At 36.9% G+C, this 21475-nt stretch overlaps 1 protein-coding gene across 1 annotated transcript in view; it reads right to left on the reverse strand.

Moving 5' to 3' along the window:
* Positions 1-21475, reverse strand: part of LOC124802781 (Down syndrome cell adhesion molecule-like protein Dscam2) — an 866453-nt gene that overhangs the window by 514620 nt on the left and 330358 nt on the right. The window contains exons 5-6 of the mRNA XM_047263777.1: positions 1564-1731; positions 1076-1237 (exon numbers count right to left, since the gene is read on the reverse strand). Of these exons, the coding sequence (XP_047119733.1) occupies positions 1076-1237; positions 1564-1731 (330 nt within the window). The remainder of the gene's footprint in view (positions 1-1075; positions 1238-1563; positions 1732-21475) is intronic.

The following is a 21475-nucleotide window of genomic DNA, read 5'->3' on the forward strand; positions in this document are numbered from 1 at the left end:
ATACAAATATTTACACTTGATTCACGTAAAAATTATAAATGCTCATGCATGCATCTTCTTAATATAATTCACAAAATATTCATGCAATTTTAATGAAACAATAATAAAAAGACAAGCTTACAACAAATTAAAGAAAAGTATGCACTTTGAGACACAAGTGAAAATGTCTTTAAAAAAGGTGGAGCATTTTGCTGCTCTGCCTCTGAAGTACTGCAGCTCTATAAGGTAGAGACTTTCAACCATTTTTCGCCTCAAATACAGTTTCAGTTATTTCATCACTCTCAAAACTTCAAAAGAATTCTGCCCTGCACGCAATTCAAAGGCAAAGCATTGCAGATCTCACACTGAAGACAGATGGTATATCTCCAGCTGTTCAACCTCTTGTACCAAAGATCAGTTACCTTAATAAATGTGAAATGATCATTCAGTTTGAGATGGTAATGAAACATGTTTAAGAAAAGAAAGGTGATGGGCCTGCTTAATCTGTTGTATGAAATTTCTCTTTTTTTCAGATTCTTTAATGTTCTGAACTGCTGTGTGAAAATACCATCTCTCGTAGTGACATATGAAACTCAAATTTATGTAAAGATAACATGGCCTTCGTAGAATGCTAGTCAACCTGTAAGTAAAAACAAAATAACTACACTGCTGGTACCATAGTCTGTGCTGTCCATATAGATCTCTCTGCCAGTATCCTCCAACCATGATGACACAAAGACGTAATCAGCTACAAAACTTGGAATGTGACACTTAATTATTGCTGTATTTCCTCTCAAGACATGTTCATCCATTACATTCACTTCATAATGCTGAGTCACAACTGAAAACAAGTGGGAAATGTCAAACTTACATGCCATTAATGAGAGGCTGAATGCTGCTAGAAGGATTAAAGAATTTAGTATCACTTTAGGAAAAGATCTGCTTACACTGTGAAAAGTTGGAAGGCTCGATTCAAATACCTATGATTCATGGACTCATTTTCGTGGACATTTATAATGTGGTCACTCTGTAAGTACAATTCTGAGTAAGCTTCTTAATATAATACATTAAAATCTGTATTGAAACCCATCCATACCATAATCAGTGGGAGGAAGATACCGTGTTCCCTGAGTATCTTCCCAAGATATTATTTCGACATAATCAGATACAAATGATGGGATGTTGCACTTGAACACAGCAGTATTACCCTTAATGACAAAGACGTCATAAACCTGTGCCTCATAATACTGGTTCACCACTGTAACAAAATTGAAGTAAATGAAGTGAGCAAACATAAGGCAAAATAGCCATTTAACAACATTCATGGCCACATCTCTGTACACAATGCATCTTAGACACCAATGGGCAAACAGCACCTGAAATGAATCCAAACATTAGCTAATCTACTGCAAATAAAACAGTGCTCCAAGAAGAACCACTGTTGTAAAGGAGTGAAGTACAGACGTAAGATAAACACAATAACAACATCAGAATGTGCACCAGCAGTTTTTTCTTTTTTTTTTTTCCTTCCCCTAAGGAAAATTCTATGTTGTTAGTTATTATATGGGATTTTTAGTATATTACCATAAGAGTTGCCTGCAGAAATGGAGAATCTGCTGCCATCATCTGCGACCCACTCGACAACTTCCACAAAATCAGCCACAAAACTAGGGACCAGACATTTCAAAGTTGCAGTATTACCACGAAGTACAAATTCATCAATCACTCTGCTTTGGTAGAACTGGTGAACCACTGCAGTAATAAGGTAATACATGACGCATTAGTGATATCTACAGCAAAGAAACAATTACCGTAGTCAGGGCCAGGGTAGTATGTATTTCCATGGCTATCCATCCACATTTCAACAGACACAAAATCAGCAACAAAACTTGGTACTTCACATTTCATTACAGCAGTGTTTCCACGAATGACATATTCATTGTCAGCTTCTGCTTCATAAGGCTGTGTAACAACTGTAAGCATTTAAGTATGTCACATAAAACGTTACTTCACAGCTGTAGACATCAAGGTGCAAATAATAATAAAAAAAAAAACAGCTCAACAACTATATATGCAAGCTATCATGGCTCACTGGGTATCTGCCTTTTTACTACTTCTCAGCTGAAAAACATATTAGAAAACACATCTCAGTTGATGCATGATAGTAGACACTAAGAGTAGTTTTTGGCAAGTTCTATAGATGACAGTAGTCCTCCATTTAAAGGAATCCTGAAATTTTAAGCCAAGTAGACATTAATGTATTTTACAATTTCTGTACTGTACGTGGCCTAAACCTTTCCACATGAAATCCTCCAGAACACTCTGCAACGCCAAACAAAGGGAAATCCTTGAACAATGCAAGAGAAACAACATTAAACTTATAAAATAATAGCAACTAATTTGTTATAACAGATATGATGTGTTAGCCTGATCTATTACCATAGTCATTAGCTGTATTGTGAGTATGAACTGTTCCATCATCTGCAATCCACGAGTCAACAGTCACAAAATCTGCTACGAAACTAGGAATCTTGCATTTCATAACAGCACTGTTACCACGGATCACATACTCATTTTCAGCCTCTGTAACGTAGTACTGTGAAACAACTGAAAAAAAGTCCAGAAATTAACAGTAGTCTCAAAGTACTAAATCATGTATTTTAGAATGTAACCGACCGGCAGCACGGCTGGCAGAGTAGAAAGATGAAGGAACACCAACATTGCTGTTCACAATAAAAACAATACGTAACTGACGCCATGTTTTCTCTTTACATTTTGTACTCTTATTTTATATATAGGGTTTCATGAAGTATACTGAATTGATTTTTTTACCATATTGATTTTCAGCTGGAAAGTAAACTTCACCCGTATCAGATATCCATGACTCAACTTGAACAAAATCAGCAACAAAGGAAGGTATGCTGCATTTAAGGATTGCCGTATTGCCTCGAATTACATATTCAGTCATGATTTCAGCCTCATAAAACTGATTAACCACTGTAAAAAAGGACAAAATTACAAGAATGATGAAGTCCAATGGTCACACCTGAAGTATCATGCAATGACTGCAACGTATACTGCTCAACCTTCAAAAATAAAAATTGATCAGATTAATGTCATAGCTAAACAAAATGAAAGCTATCAAATTTGTAAATGTGCACAATGACACAAAACTAACTGATCAATTATAAATACACTGTAATTACCATAATCAGAGGAAGGAAGGTACAAAGACCGATCACTGCCAACCCAGGCTTCAACTTTGACAAAGTCAGCAACAAATGACGGAATGGTGCATTTCAGAACAGCAGTGTTTCCCCGTATCACATATTCTGACACGACTTCTGCTTCGTAGTACTGATTTACAACTGAAGAATTTTCAGAAGAATATAGTTAAAGCCTGGATCAAACTTAGAGGCTAAGGCAAGTACATACATTGATGTTTATTTCCAATTAAGACATATGACCTCCTCAAAAAATGAAAAGATGGTCGAAACTTGCGCCATGGCAAACTTTTACAGGAAGTGAAATGAAAAATCTGAAAAACATGAATTTTCTGGATGACACTTTTACACTAAAGTCTCCAAATGTAGTATACATACTATGCATGTGGGTACTTAGATACAACTTGTGATATGCATATCATTGAGCACACAGTTTACACACATGCCAACAGTGTTACTTGAAACAGTGTACAAGATAAACTAAATTGAGATAAGGTCCAAAGGAATGAGAACAACCTAAAATACTTTTAGAAGACAGAAGAAAACTCAATGAAATTTCACTTGAGTCAAGCACACACTCTTACTTGTATCTTTGAACTTTTTTTGTTATTAAAATTCTGTAGTTGCAACACATCTATTAAAAAATAGCACTTGTCTGGTAACCCTATTTTTTATGCCTATCATTACAGCTGACAGTGAGGAAATCTATCCTCAAGCAATCTACCACATCACACCTTAACAAATCCATGTAGAGCACTTCCCCACAAAAGGTAAAGGTCCCGAGTTCGAGCCTCTGTCTGGTACATAGTTTTAATCTGGCAGGAAGTTGCAAATAGCAATCAGAGGCAATGGATGGACATGTTTTATGAATAAAAGTCCATCAACTATCAACATTTCAGTTTTTTATTTGCCTACAAATACTTCAGAGTGTAAGATCTATCTTCAGGGGTTATAAGTTCCAATTGAGGCTTTCCATCATGGCCAGGTGAAACAGCAAAACACCTTAATTTGGCATTTGCAAAATGTATTTTATTTGTGTTACCTTTCATCGATCTCTGTCTTACACATGCGTAGTCCTTTTCCTTACTCATTGCTCCCAGTTTTACTATTAACATGTAGTGAACTGCAATTTCTCAGATCATTTAATTAGAACAAAGAAAACAGACTGACAGAGATTTTAACATCTTGATACCAATTCTGCCATGCTGATATGACACTGAAGATGAGTTATGCAAGATTCATAGTTCCCACTGTTTTCAGTCTAAGAATTCTACAGAGCAGCGATAATCTGCTTAGGTAATAACAGAGACCTTTTACAACGACGATCAAACAGTATGCAAATTAACAAGATGAGTCTGTTGAAATACACTATTACACACTCACATATTAAAATCACACACTTTTGGCCTCCCATGGATATCTGTAAAGAAGATCTGATTACATGAAGGAGTCAGCTGCTGGAAAGTTTGAGTAGGGCAGTTACCATTGAGAAAGGAGTTGTCACCATATGTGTATGAATGACCAACATCATCTTGCCAGGAAACCACAGTCACAAAATCAGCAACAAATGATGGAATACTGCATTTCAAAACTGCTGAATTTCCACGTATCACATATTCGTTGTTAACTTCAGTCTGGTAAAACTGCTGAACAACTGAAAATTAAAATATTCCTAAGAGAATGCAAGGGTTAAGATGTTCCGACTCTTTGACATTTAAATTATATGCCATAATTTAGATTTACCGTAATTTGTTTCTGATGGATAGAATGTCTCTCCTTGATCAGTATGCCAAGACACAACACTGACAAAATCAGCTACAAAGGAGGGCACCTGGCATTTCAACACTGCAGAATTACCCCGTATTGCATATTCCTTGTTTACATCTGTATCATAGAACTGCTGAACAACTGCAATTATATATAGAAAGCAATCACTTACCCTTTCCCCCATTAAACTAAACATCTGTTATTACTGTTGCCTCAGCAAGAAAGTGAAGAAATAATTTTAGCTTTGTGTGAAACGAGCAGGATGGAACCTTCTCTCTCAGTGTGTGCGCGCGCGTGTGTGCGTGTGTGCGTGTGTGTGTGTGTGTGTGTGGGACGGGGGAGGGGGCGGTGAGTGTGCATTTCATAGTATAATAAGCCATTCCCTCAAGAATAGACTGAAGTAACTGAAAGTTTGTAAAAATACTGCCATAGCTAAATGACAAAGTATATAGGGAAGGGATAAAATGATCATCCTTCCCAGAATAGATCTGCAACCAAACAAGCACTATTCTGAAAACACTGATTGCCTCCTGAATTTTCAGTACTGTAAATTCCTATACCAAGAGCAGAACCTAAACAAAAAGCTTAGAAAACAGACATAAAATACTTACTTGGAACGCAATGCATGTAATGCAAAAATAGGAAGATTTCAAGGCATCACCACATGAAACAGTTAACAAACCAAAGAGCAATGACATGTCATAAAAATGTCTGAAAACCAAAGAAGTAGATTTTCAAGGAATGGAGAGAGTAAACAATTTTGTAACCGAACATTAAAGGAAGGAGATGCTAGAAATTGTAATCAATGAAGAGAAAAGTGTTAATGCAGTAGTTATACATATTTCTTAGTACAATATCCCTTATCTTGATGATATTTTTAGGTTTTTAGGAGAAAAATTTTATCTGGCGCTTAACCTTAGTGTCCTCCTAATACGACCAAAAAAGGAAGAGAGGTCATGAAGAGGTATAGGGAAAATCACTCACGCAAATAATGTCCAGTCTCTGGCAAACTTAGTTTATAAACTTCCTGTCTGTTTTACAACAGCCGCTTTTGGGTTTTGTTGTGTTTCTAAAGAAAACATTACTTCAACAATCTTAGCACATTTACAGATTCTGTTCGTACAGTTTTAAAAGTTTTGCACATTTAACAGTTTTCTGTTGGGCTGTTATTTCATTTAGATCAAAATTAAATACTCTAGTTTTCAAAATAGGAGATTTTCACCATTTTCTGTACCTATACAACTTTTTTGTTACTTATGTTATAAAATGGTTTGCTTTAAAATCAGTCTTCATACAAAGATGGACTTCAAGTTTTGATTAACCTGTTTACTACAATGTTTTTAAGAAAATTCTGCAATACTTTAGATAGCGGATTCACTTGAGAAATGGCTAATAAAATGTGAAATTATGATATATGAAGTTCAGCAAATGATGAAAGGCCTTTGACGTAAGTATCATTTGGTTTCTTTTCCTATTCTGCTAGCAGGTCTCTACACAAGTTATCCACATAACTGGTAGATGTGCCCTTCAAAAGAGAGACAATAATAAAACAATGAGAGCTCAAGCTATTGCAGGCATTGTTACAGTTCATGAATAAAGAATAACAACAGCCAGTAAGTCATGTCAGTTCATCTGATGTTGAAATCAATTATATCCTAAATGGTATGAATGGTTCATTAAAATATTCTGCAACAGTTATTTGTGCAGGTAAAGAAGGAAGGTTTTAGAGTACTGTCAACATCAAACTGACTAGAACTGGAGTACTCAATCAATTCCTAATGAACCTATCTAAGCAAATAAATAAAACAGGATAACCAGATGGAATCTGAATCCCATTGCTACCGAACATGAATCCCATGTCTTAACCACTTCATAAGTTTGTCGAATAATGAAGGTTTGAATAGATAAATAGAATGAACCAGTTTGGTAGATATCATCAGAGAAGACTCTTATCTTTTAGGTACAGTACTTCTCACTTCAGAATCTGTTAGACTAAAAAAACCCAGAGGAGGGTCTTGAAAAAAGGTAAACCATTAACAAGCTTGCATTTAAAGCCATAACTGTATACTGCAATAAGGTAAAGGACAAAATACAACCATTACACATCTCTTGGCTTATTTCTCTGCAAGTGTTTTTGTTGTGAAACTACACTCTTATTTATATTTAAATGCTGCACACACGTCTGTCTCAGTCTATGGTTGCATGTGATGTTTGCTTTGCTTTATTGGTCTGCTGCCCTCTTCGGCCTAAGCTTTCCTCCTCCCTTTCTTTCAAATTCCTTGAGGTTTCATTTCGGGATGTTTCAGATTAATCCTTAAATCTGAATATAATTAGTATCCACAGCACAGTTTTGCTCTCTGGAGCCAAGTACTGTTTCTGTTGCTCCCTCAAATCAGTTTCTTCACACCTCATACACCAATATGAATTTCCATGCATGTGTTTACGTATCACTGAAAGTACTGAGTGTCATAACATTGTTTTCGAATAGTTGATAAGAAATCATCTTGTCTACATTGTCTTTGAGACACAGATACACACCTGTCATGAAACTGTATGGCAGCTCATCTGCAACAAATGCTCCCAAACTCATCAACCTCAGAATTAAAACAATGCAATGTCATAACTGTGACAAAAAATAATTCTTCAGCTTATGAAATAAAAATCTCATTTGACAATGAATGAGAGCAACAGAGGACAGACAAAAATCAGTAGAAAGTTTTCATAGACAACAATATAGTTAATTATATCAATGCAGATGGAATACTGCAATGATTAGAATTAGTTTTGATAATTGCTTCACTAAGAGAAATGCACGTGATAGCTCCTCTTTGCTCTTATTGTAACTAACTTCTCTCAATTGTCAATCCCAAAACTTCAATGAAAATATGTGTGGAGGAAAAATAGTAGGCCTAATGTCTAAGGGTAAGAATATTATTAATGTGTGTGTGTGTGTGTGTGTGTGTGTGTGTGTGGGCGCGCACACACTTGCACATGTGTAAATAAGTGAACATAAAAAAACAAGAGGAAAAACATCCGAAAATGTAGTGATGAGACTTGGATCCTGTAAAAAATGTTGGACAAAGGTCATTTACAGAATGTTCATACTCAACTTTAGGTATGCAGTGAGAATCACATACATTATTTCAAGCCCCTAAGTAACTTTTCTTAAAATTTCACATATTTGTAATAAAAAATGTCATATGAACATTTATTTTTACATATAAGTACAAGTGCTATGTTCATGGTACACACATTGAAAAAACTTGAATGAAATGAATCTCCCTGCAAAAGTAACATGAGAGGTTTATACTGTAGCTTCAATTGTAAAAATTAAATTCTTGTGATTCCCCAGAATTATGCAACCCTTTCAGAGTGATGCCACTTTAGGGACCTGCTTCTTAATCAATACTGTTTTCTTGAGTTTCACAGAAAAAGTGATAAATAGTCCCAGTGTGATTAATGGAGAGCACATAAAAACTAATTCAGTATGATCAGGGATTTCAGCTTCCACCTACTCCATCTAATCTAAGAGGGTAGAAACTTCTTGGTCTCAAGATACGTTTGGTCACAATTTGACAAACATAATAAGTTTACACTACATTTAGATCTTCTGCAGTGTAAGGAGAACCAGCCTAGCAACTGTCCACCAAATTGTTTAATCAATATTAAAATCTTTAAATTTGCTTCTAAAATATTGAAATTCTCTTCTATTATAGAGTTTCCTCCCATTTATTGTTCAATGTCTGTACCATAATCACTGAAAAAATTAACAGCAAGAAAGGGAAAAAGGAAGCACACAGACTCAGATCACAACGTATAACATAGAATGTTCTACAGCAGACCAATGGTTTCTTTATTATGAAACTGCCCAAATTATAAATTTTAATATAGTTAGATATTTTACTGTAACTGCTTTCATTACTTCCCATCAACCAGGATGACTTGCTAACCCCTTCAACTTTATTTCATATTTCTGAACTACTTAAGAAGCTTCAGGAAACAACAGTCAAATGTCATCAGCATGTTTGAAATGGGCTGCTTTTTTTTATTTTTATATATATATATATATATATATATATATATATATATATATATATATATAAAAAAAGATGAGGTGACTTACCGAACGAAGGCGCTGGCAGGTCGATAGACACACAAACAAACACAAACATACACACAAAATTCAAGCTTTCGCAACAAACTGTTGCCTCATCAGGAAAGAGGGAAGGAGAGGGAAAGACGAAAGGAAGAGAGTTTTAAGGGAGAGGGTAAGGAGTCATTCCAATCCCGGGAGCGGAAAGACTTACCTTAGGGGGGAAAAAGGACAGGTATACACTCGCACACACACACATATCCATCCACACATACAGACACAAGTAGACATATTTAAAGACAAAGAGTTTGGGCAGAGATGTCAGTCGAGGCGGAGGTGTAGAGGCAAAGAAGTTGTTGAAAGACAGGTGAGGTATGAGTGGCGGCAACTTGAAATTAGCGGAGACTGAGGCCTGGCGGATAACGAGAAGAGAGGATATACTGAAGGGCAAGTTCCCATCTCCGGAGTTCGGATAGGTTGGTGTTGGTGGGAAGTATCCAGATAACCTGGACGGTGTAACACTGTGCCAAGATGTGCTGGCTGTGCACCAAGGCATGTTTAGCCACAGGGTGATCCTCATTACCAACAAACACTGTCTGCCTGTGTCCATTCATGCGAATGGACAGTTTGTTACTGGTCATTCCCACATAGAATGCATCACAGTGTAGGCAGGTCAGTTGGTAAATCACGTGGGTGCTTTCACACGGGGCTCTGTCTTTGATCGTGTACACCTTCCGGGTTACAGGACTGGAGTAGGTGGTGGTGGGAGGGTGCATGGGACAGGTTTTGCACCGGGGGCGGTTACAAGGATAGGAGCCATAGGGTAGGGAAGGTGGTTTGGGGATTTCATAGGGATGAACTAACAGGTTACGAAGGTTAGGTGGACGGCAGAAAGACACTCTTGGCGGAGTGTCTGTATGTGTGGATGGATATGTGTGTGTGTGCGAGTGTATACCTGTCCTTTTTCCCCCCTAAGGTAAGTCTTTCCGCTCCCGGGATTGGAATGACTCCTTACCCTCTCCCTTAAAACCCACTTCCTTTCGTCTTTCCCTCTCCTTCCCTCTTTCCTGATGAGGCAACAGTTTGTTGCAAAAGCTTGAATTTTGTGTGTATGTTTGTGTTTGTTTGTGTGTCTATCGACCTGCCAGTGCCTTCGTTCGGTAAGTCACCTCATCTTTGTTTTTATACATAATTTTTCCCACATGGAATGTTTCCCTCTATTTTTATAACATGTTATTTGCCTGCTGATTTTTTCTTCACAATTACGTAGATACGTTAAAACTTTCCTCTCGGGAAAAAATTTGCAAGAGAAAGAAAAGTACTGTTAAGTATGTAAGATGACAAAGTGATTATCCAATATTCAGTTGATGTCAACAAATACAAACTGAACTACACTGCAAGCCAACGATGCTGGATACAGAAGACTCCTGTGATATGCCTTCACTTTTGATGCCTTTTAATGAAAAGTTCTCTCATCTCATATCAATAATATTTGTCCACCTGATGACTACTTACATCAAAACAAGTTGATAAAATAAAAAATATTAACAATACAGATTTTGGTGGTATTACAATGTTTATTTTTATTTCATTTCCCCTTCACTTCCTCTGAATTCTCCTTCCTCCTCATCGTGTTATTTATATTTCATCCACCTTCTATCACACTCTAATTCTTTTCTTCATGGACAAGGCCATTTCTGTTTGTCCATCACATCTGAAATATTTTGGTTGTTCAAAATTGGACATTTATGGCCTATACTTCATTCCTCTTCACGTCATACATTCTCAAAATGAGGTTCAGCAAAATCTATTTTGCTTTCTTGTTTTGTTTTTAAATAAAAACTATGTCCTGCCTTTTCAGATTTTTGTCTGGTTCATCGGTTGGTTTGTTGCTTAAAGGGACTAAACCACTAAGGTCATCAGTCTGGATCTCCATGAATGGATGAAGTATTGAAAGAAAATGTGGGCTGCATGCCACTTACAGGTTGCTAAACCATTTATTGTAGCATTCAGTTGTGGTTACTTTTTTTATCACAAGTGCAATTTTATTGCGGCTACGTGGTGGCATGAATACAAAAGATATACTACCTATCTTCATTTCTCAGTTGTCACTGTAACACACAGGGTTCGACACACAGGAATCTACAGAAATGTCTACTCCTATCCAGGTACTGCTCCTCAGGCATCAAAAACATTACATGAGCTTCCAAAATTATTATTATTATTATTATCATATTTGAAATTTTGCAGTGAGCAATAATTACATCAGAAGTTGAAATAGTTGTTTCAGGTAGCAAAAAACAACAGTGCTCCAGTAAAATATTTGTAAGAAGAAGAAGAAGAAGAAAATAAGATGAGGTGCAAAATTTTTAAGAAAGATGCTATTTTGTACAACATAAGAATTAACTATATTACTTAACATCTGGATGAAATGTCTATATTTTGGAATAATGCAATTTGAAGAGTAATGTGTTGAACTTCATTATTATCCCCATAAGATTTAATTGTTCCAAAATCGTTTTAGAAAGGATGCCCTGAATATTTCAGAAAATTTACAGATGAATGTAACTGGACAACAAGCAAATGATGCACTGAAAGACTTGTTCAGCAACAACAATAGAGTTGTGTTTAACACCCATCTTCTAGAATCCTTTATGAAATTAAAAAAGTCTGAGGCTGGCATGTGCACAACCTTCAGCAGCACTCAAACTTGTGAGAGAGCTTTCCTAAAAATAAAATAATTAAGTCTGCAATGCAACTGACACAGATGAACATGTGCATCACATTGTAAGAATCAGTGCAACTAAAGTTGATATAGTCAAGTTGATGTCCAGTTTGCAAGCCCAAGCATCTTAAAACTGACTACACTTATCAAATTATCCATTCTTTTTAAAATGTAACCTAACAGTATAACAGAGCTTATCTTTTGACTAATGAATGAATCAAAGTAATTCTATTACAAATTGTATTGCTCAAGTTATAGAAGTTTTATTTTAAATGAAGTATATCATACAAAATATGTTAAATTTTGTTTGACTTACTTTTGCCATTCAGGTGAACACACTACCTAACTGATGTAAAACTTCTGTGATTACAATGCAAAAAACCTTGAAAATAAGGAATGTAAGATGGTGACATTTGATTGACAAACAACTTTTCTCAAGTTCTGAAAGGTCACCAAAAGTTGTAGATATGCCACTAGCATGTTAGAAGAAAGGATGGTGTCTTTCTTATTTATTAATTCTGACTGATTGATGAAATCTTTCCATCCGTAGGTAACAGAATTTAAAATCAAATGTTTGATCTCGTAGTGGAGAAATTTTTTTCAGTGCATCAGCATTTTTCTTGTGTCAATCCTTGCTTTATCTAAGTCCATATTGCTTCAGCTTATTTTGACAACTAGCTGTCTCATTCATCACTGATAAATGTAGCTAAATTCTGTTGTCCACAACTAATAGTTTCAAAAATTCTGAAAATTCATTCTCCTTCATATATTTTTCTCAAATGGAATTTCTATTTGTCAACAGATCATGTGTAATCAAGCTGTTATTACAATGATACTGAAATGTTTTGTACCATGTTTAGTTTCTTAATATAATTACTGAAAATGTGCTTTCTCATTGTTTCATCAACTCCTCCACTGGAAACATGTGCAGCCCAGAAAATATTGAGGTTCTGATCATGCAGACTGTCGATATTAAATGGTTGCCAACCCCTGTTCCAAATAAAGCTATGTACAAATATCTGACTCAAATACCATAATCATTCTTATAAATGTGTGAAATCCAGTTCAAGTACCTTACAAGAAAAGCAACTGTCATCACAATGATACTTTCTGACTGCGTGCTTCCTTTTTTACATAAGTATTTCATTTAAGGCACAACACACAAGGTGCAGAAACAAGACAAATCAGCCAAATAACATACATATAACAATACACATGATGGAAGGTAACCACTTACTCAGCATGCAGCTGAGACATTAAACACACACACATACACACACACACACACACACACACACACACACACACATACAGAGAGAGAGAGAGAGAGAGAGAGATAGATAGATAGAGAGAGAGAGAGAGAAGAAAGGGAAGGGTAAACTGGCTGATAAAATAGCAGTAAAGTTAAAGGACGGAGGCAGTGTCATGAGTGATAAAATATCAGGGTTATAGGCATCAGAAAAGACTCCTCTTTAGGGTAGGGAGGACAGAAAGAAACCAAGTTTTAAGAGAGGTTAGGATTGAGAGAAACCTTCAGTTTGAGAATGGAACCACAAAACATAATTCTAGCTTATTTCATCAGCATAAACAGCTGTTGGTTCAGAATTTTCAACACTCAGCAGGAATTTCAACTCTACCCAATTTTAACTCAGTCAATGTGAAATGTAAGCTCTCTTCACAGCATCAAAATATTCGAAGACTGAGAAATAAAATTAATGAATTAATTATCTGCATAGAGAAATCAGAGTCCTCAAACCCAGCTGACATAATCTGCCTCTCTGAACATCATGTGACCAGTGGTATAGAACTTTTAATTGTTACAGGATTTAGGTTAGCATCTCACATTAGTAGGGTAGAAATGGGGAAAGGGGGAGTTGCCACATTCATCAGGAACGGTCATAAATTTAAGAACATAGACAGACATAAACTTTGCTTTGAACAGCATGTGGAAGCATGTCTAACAGACGTAGAATTTCATAAAAAATCCTTCATAATATTAAGTGTATATCAAGCATCTGCAGGTAACTTTAATCTGTTCATAAACCACCTAGAAGCTGTACTGGGCCATTTAACAACCAAAAACAAAGAAATAGTGGTTGCTGGTGACTTTGATGTAGATTTCCTTAAAGACTCTCCCAACAAGAACTTATTTGAGTTAGTAACACTATCATTGTGCTTAATTCCCACTGTAAAGTTCCCAATTAGGGTAGCCAATTGCTCACAGACAGCCACTGATAATATCTTTATAGAAAAGTCCAATGAGCAAAATTATATTACAAAATCAACAGTCAATGGCCTCTCAGACCATAGTCAATGCCCTCTCAGACCATGGCAAGTAGTTCCTTCTGTTAAATGTTAATACTGAGCAGGATATAAAATCTGTTAAATCTGAACTCAAGAGGGTAATCAATACACCAAAAATTGATTACTTTAGGACACTCCTCAGAGACATTCACCTGAGTGATGTGTACAGTGCTCATGGTATGAATGAAAAATGTAACACTTTTCTAATAAAGTGCTTACCTTACTTGAAAACAGTTTTCCCCCAAAACTAACCAGGGTTAGAGCAAAGTCTACAAAGAATCCATGGGTTACTCAAGGAATAGAGGTATCTTGTAAAACAAAAAGAAAACTGTATCTTTCAATCCGAAACACTTCTGATGTTGATGCTATAGCACATTACAAGAAATACTGCAAAATATTAAAGATTGTAATACGGACTTCAAAGCAAATATATTACAAGGAAAAGAGAGCTATTTAGATAACAAAATAAAGACAATATGGGATATAGTGAAGGAGGAGACTGGTAGAACCAGACATGAAGAAGGGCAAATAGCATTAAGAGTAAATGATACAATGGTGACAGATGTGTATAGTGTTGCAGAACTTTTTAACAAACATTTTATAACTGTTACCGAAAAGATGGGGTTGTCAGGTTTTGTAGATGCTGCCATGGGATACCTCAGACCACACATTTCAAGTAACTTTCATAATATGAATTTTACCCTCACTATCCCAGCACAAGTTATGTCCATCATAAAATCTTTAAAATCAAAAACATCCAGTGGGTATGATGAAATATCAACGACATTAATTAAAGAATTTGATTCTGAGTTAAGTAACATATTAAGCTACCTGTGTATCCAAACAATGGAAAAACAATGTATGTGTGTCTACTGCCGACAATGGCCTTAATGGCCAAAAGCTATGATTGTGTGAATCTTATTATTGTGCCTATCGCGACTCACAAGGGAACCTCCCCATCGCACCCCCCTCAGATTTAGTTATAAATTGACACAGTGGATAGGTCTTGAAAAACTGAACACAGATCAATTGAGAAAACAGGAGGAAGTTGTGTGGAACTATGGAAAAATAAGCAAAATATAAAAACTGAGTAGTCCATGTGCAAGATAGGCAACATAAAGGACAATAGTAGCTGATGAGCGCCGTGGTCTCGTGGTTAGAGACCGCAACTGCGGAACGAAAGGTCCTTGGTTCGAGTCCTCCCTCGAGTGAAAATTTTACTTTCTTTATTTTCGCAAAGTTACCATCTGTCCGTTCATTCATTGACGTCTCTGTTCACTGTAATAAGTTTAGTGTCTGTGTTTTGCGACCACACCGCAAAACCGTGCGATTAGTAGACAAAAGGACGTACCTCTCCAATAGGAACCGAGAACATTTGATCGCAAGGTCATAGGTCAACCGATTCCTCCACAGGAAAACACGTCTGGTATATTCTTTATGACACTGGTGACAGCATGTGCGTCACATGACAGGAATATGTTGTCGACCCACCTAACTTGCACACTTGGCGAATGGGTAAAAAGATTCTTCTACCTTGCCCGATTTAGGTTTTCTTGTGGATGTGATAATCACTCCAAAAAAAGTGATGAAAACATAAGAGTTTGTCACATAAACTGCATCAAATGAATGCAACAGTTTCAGAGTCGCACAGTTTTCCCTTTGCTCTGTCAAAACATATGTTTTTTACGTTTTCAAATGTTTCCATGCGTAGACTGTCAAATTCTGTATATGTCCAAGCAAATCTGAACATGTCCTGGAATTTTGGAGAGCGAAGTTGATTATGTGTGAGTGCCTGAACTTTGATCATTATCTGAAAATAAAAAATTAAAACTTTCACCCGAGAGAAGATTTGAACCAAGGACCTGTCGTTCCACAGTTGCTCACGCTAACCACGGGACCACGGTGCTCGTAAGCTAACACATTCCTTGATGTTGCAGACCTTGCGCATGGACTACTCAGTTTGTATATTTTGCTTATTTTTTTCATAGTTCCACACAACTTCTTCCTGTTTTCTCGATTGATCTGTGTTCAGTTTTTCAAGGCCTATCCCTGTGCCAACTTATAACTAAATCTGAGGGGGGTGCGATGGGGAGGTTCCCTTGTCAGCATCTCCGCTATATGGTGAGTAGCAACTTTCATTCTCTGGTATTTTTATCTATGTAACCAGTCATTTATCAGTGGAATATTTCCTAAATGGTTGAAATATGCTGTGTTAAGCCACTGTTTAGGAAGGGAGATAAAGAAATAGTGTCAAATTTCCATCCAATTTCACTTTTGCAAGCATTCTCAAAAATTTTAGAAAAGGTAATGTACAATTGGCTTTATAACTATCTTATCACAAATAACATACTGCCAAAGTCACAGTTCAGATTTCTAAAGGGTTCTGATATTGAGAAAGCTATCTACACTTACAATGAAAATGTACTTAATTCATTAGACAAAAAATTGCAGGCAACTGGTATATTTTGTGAGCTGTCAAAGGCTTTTGACTTTGTAAATCATAATATCCCTTTTCACTAAATTATAATATTATGGTGTAACAGGAAATGCTGCAAAATGGTTCAAATCTTATAACTCTGGCAGGAAACAAAGGGTGTTGTTAGGAAAGAGACATGTATTAGGCTATCAAGCACCATCCAACTGGGAACTAATTACATGTGGGGTCCCACAAGATACCATCTCAGGGCCCTTGCTTTTTCTTGTGTATAGCAATGACCTTTCATCAGGAACATGACCAGATACCAAATGTGTTTTATTTGCCAATGATACAAACATTGCAATAAATAGCAAATCAATTGTAATCTTAGAAAGATTAGTTAATAAAATATTTGTGGGCAATATCACTGGTTCCTAGTCAATTCATTGTCACTAAACTTTGAAAAAACACACTACATGCAGTTCAGAACTTGTTAGGGGTGTCACACGAGTATATGCCTAACATATGATGACAAGCGGATAGAAGAAGTGGACAGTGTTAAATTCTTGGCATTACAGCTTGATAATAAATTCAACTGAGAGGAGCACACTACTGAACTGCTGAAGAATCTTAAACAAATCTCTATTTGCAATGCGAATTCTGTCAGACATAGGAGATAAAAAATGAAAAAGTTGGCATACTATGCTTACATTCACCCCATAATGTCATATGGGATTATTTTTTGGGGTAATTCATCAAATCAAGCTAAAATTTTCCAGGCAAAAAAAAAGTGCAATAAGAGTTACATGTGGTGTGAACTCAAAAACATTCTGCAGCCTGTTTAGGAAACTAGGGATACTAACTACTGCTTCCCAATAGATTTATTCCTTAATGAAATTGTCATTAAAAAATATCACTTTTTCAAGCCAACAGCTCAGTTCATGGAATCAATACTAGAAAAAAGAATAATCTTCACCAGGATTTGAAGTCACTTACTCTTGTACAAAAAGGTGTGCGTTATTCAGGAACACACATTTTCAATAACTTGCCAGCAGCCATAAAAAGCTTAACAACCAATGAAATTCAAGTTAAGAGAATCCTAACAGATTTAGTGGTGGCGTGTATCTCTCTCTCTCTCTCTCTCTCTCTCTCTCTACTGGCCATTAAAATTGCTACACCACGAAGATGACGTGCTACAGATGTGAAATTTAACCGACAGGAAGAAGATGCTGTGATATGCAAATGATTAGCTTTTCAGAGCATTCACACAAGGTTGGCACCGGTAGCAACACCCACAACGTGCTGACATGAGGAAAGTTTCCAACCGATTTCTCATACACAAACAGCAGTTGACCGGCATTGCCTGGTGAAACGTTGTTGTGATGCCTCGTGTAACAAGGAGAAATGCGTACCATCACGTTTTCGACTTTGATAAAGGTTGGATTGTAGCCTACTGCGATTGCGGTTTATCCTATCGCGACATTGCTGCTTGCGTTGGTTGAGATCCAATGACTGTTAGCAGAATACGGAATCGGTGGATTCAGGAGGGTAATACGGAACGCCGTGCTGGATCCCAATGGCCTTGTATCACTAGCTGTTGAGATGACAGGCATCTTATCCGCATGGCTGTAATGGATCGTGCAGCCACGTCTCGATCCCTGAGTCAACGGATGGGGTCGTTTGCAAGACAACAACCATGTGCACGAACAGTTCGACGACGTTTGTAGCAGCATGAACTATCAGCTCGGAGACTGGCTGCGATTACCCTTGACGCTGCATCACAGACAGGAGCGCTTGCGATGGTGTACTCAACGACGAACCTGGGTGCACGAATGGCAAAATGTCATTTTTTTCGGATGAATCCAGGTTCTTTTTACAGCATCATGATGGTCACATCCGTGTTTGGCGACATCGCGGTGAACGCACATTGGAAGCGTGCATTTGTCATCGCCATACTGGCGTATGACCCGGCGTGATGGTATGGGGTGCCATTGGTTACACGTTTCGGCCACCTCTTGTTCGCATTGACGGCACTTTGAACAGTGGACATTACATTGCAGATGTGTTACAACACATGGTTCTACCCTTCATTCGATCCCTGCAAAACCGTACATTTTGGCAAGATAATGCACGACCGCATGTTGCAGGTCCTGTACGGGCCTTTCTGGATGCAGAAAATGTTCAACTGCTGCCCTGGCCAGCACATTCTCCACATCTCTCACCAATTGAAAACGTCTGGTCAAGGGTGGCTGAGCAATTGGCTCGTCACAATACGCCAGTCACTACTCTTGATGAACTGTGGTATCGTGTTGAAGCTGCATGGGCAGCTGTACCTGTACACGCCATCCAAGCTCTGTTTGACTCAATGCCCAGGCGTATCAAGGCTGTTATTAAGGCCGGAGGTGGTTGTTTTGGGTACTGATTTCTCAGGTTCTATGCACCCAAATTGAGTGAAAATGTAATCACATGTCAGTTCTAGTAAAATATATTTGTCCAATGAATACCCATTTATCATCTGCATTGCTTCTTGGTGTAGCAATTTTAATGGCCATTAGTAGCTGCTGCACCATTTCAGTGCAGTAATGTGTTCATTGTAAATAAATATTGTAGTAGTTCTATTATATGTTTATTACCCCATAAATAAATAAAAAGATTTTTTTTAATTTTAAATTCAGTGCATTAATGCGATCTTAGTAAATGAGTGTTGTAAAATGATCCTTTCATATAGTATTCATAAAAAAAAGATCATTCCACTTGGGACCTGTGGAAGGTACATTATCTTATTAGTTTTAGATGTCAATATTTGTTATGTATTATTGTTTTTCTGACATGTTCTACGTCCTGGAGGACCCACTATGGAACAATTGGAGTGAAAGTAAAAAAGAATAAGGAAAAAAAAGAAGAAGAAGAAGAAGAAGAAAAAGAAGAAGGAGAGAGAGAGAGAGAGAGAGAGTCACTGCCACAGCCAAGCAAGTGTGTGTGTGTGTGTGTGTGTGTGTGTGTGTGTGTGTGTGTGTGTGGGTGTGCCTTGTTAGTCTGTTAACTCAGAGGAAGGACAGTATTCAAAAGCAGAGAAGTGGTTTCAATCTAGTTTGTTGACTGCCCAGTGCCTGAGTTATACAGCGAGCGGCACTCCACTCATTACACTGTCTAATTTCCAGTATGGATTTTCCAGTATAAAAAAATATAAATGTTTTTTAATGTCTGTTAATAAACTAATGACTGTTACTACAGCAGTAATGGCAGTACAACAGTTTAAAAAATGTCATGGATTATATTACCTGCTGTATGCAAGCCTCCTGAATCGTCCTCTACATAGCAGCAACAATATGAATTAGTTTGGATTACTACTCTCCATATAGAGGAGGCACAGAGTAGCAGACAGTCATACATAGAAGTAGACTGTAGGATATTACTGAACTATGGGGCTAAGTCCTTCGTCAGATGTAGAGCGCACACACACACACACACACACACACACACACACACACACTCTTAAACACATGGCTACAGGAGCCACATGTGTGTGTGTGTGTGTGTGTGTGTGTGTGTGTGTGTGTGTTTTCTACATCTGACAAAGACAGCTCAACAGTATCTTACGGTCTACTTGTACATGTGCCTGTTTGTCATTCATCATTTCCTCTGTGTCATGATTGCCAATATATTGTTGTTATTCCATCTCAGATTTTCTGTAGCTTCATTCCTCTAGATCAGGGTTTCCCAAACTGTGTTCCGCAGGAAGTGAGTAAACACTCTACTAAACCTATTAACATCATGACTTTTTTTCAACATTTGGACAATACTATTTTTTTTTAATTTTATTTTTATTTGTGTTACTAGTTCCAATTTAAAATTGAAGTAATCACTGAATAAAACAAGTTTTACCCATTTTTTGAAATTGTATTAACTTACAAATTAACAAGATGTTCCGCCAGTTTACCAGGATTCTGAAAGTGTTCCTTTGGAGGAAAAGTTTCGGAACCCCTGATCTAGATGATAGATGAGAGTACTGTAAACTGCTACTTACTTTTAATTTTTCAATGATATTCACGACCTACACAGGATTTGGTTCTTTTTACTATTATGAGTAGTTTAATTTGACAAATGAATTTTAGAAAGAGTAGGATTTTGAAACACAAAAATGTTTTGTATTGATTTAGAGCAGTTCATATCTACACCATATGAGAGACCCAGTAATAAAGCTGTGAACATGTATGAGACTGAAGTCCTAGAATACAACTTTGTCATCAATATATTGCAGATAAATTATGGTCCTTTCACACATTTAACACAATAAAATTTTACGCCTAAAGAAATTCTCTCTCTCTCTCTCTCTCTCTCTCTCTCTCTCTCTCTCTCTCACGCTCTCTGTCATGTGTGTGTGCACTCTCACGCGCCCACCTACTGCCCCCCCCGCCCGCTCTCCCCCCCCCCCCCTCCCCCACCTCCACAAGCTGCACAATAGAGATCACCTTTCTTTATTTATTGTTGGACTAGTATGAAACACATGCCCTTCATTAGCAGAATTTGCATTACACAAGACGAAATATCTTTCAAAATACAGGGTGGTCGTAATTAAATTTTCGCTGCTTGAGAGGGCCCCATGAAAAACGAGTGATAGTAGGGCAATGAAACTTTATGCAAACATTTGTAAGGACATACTGAAGAGAAATAATAACTAAACCATTGAAAGAAATACATTTTAATTTGAACATATGAGGGTAACATTTTTTCATTTCATACCATATTTATGTTCCACATTACAAACGTTTCACATATCGAAATTTCCACATATTTGATGAAACATCATGATATTATTTTGAACAAATAAACTGACTTAAGAAGAAGAAGTTCATATAAATTTCCGCAAAATATTCTCATAAATCTTTGATGCTAAAACACGATCCTCTGTTTAGAAATGTTGTTAGCATAGATAAATATTTTATAAATGAAATTATACAATCTAA

This window comes from Schistocerca piceifrons, chromosome 6 (genome assembly GCF_021461385.2).
Source record: "Schistocerca piceifrons isolate TAMUIC-IGC-003096 chromosome 6, iqSchPice1.1, whole genome shotgun sequence".
NCBI lineage: Eukaryota > Metazoa > Arthropoda > Insecta > Orthoptera > Acrididae > Schistocerca > Schistocerca piceifrons.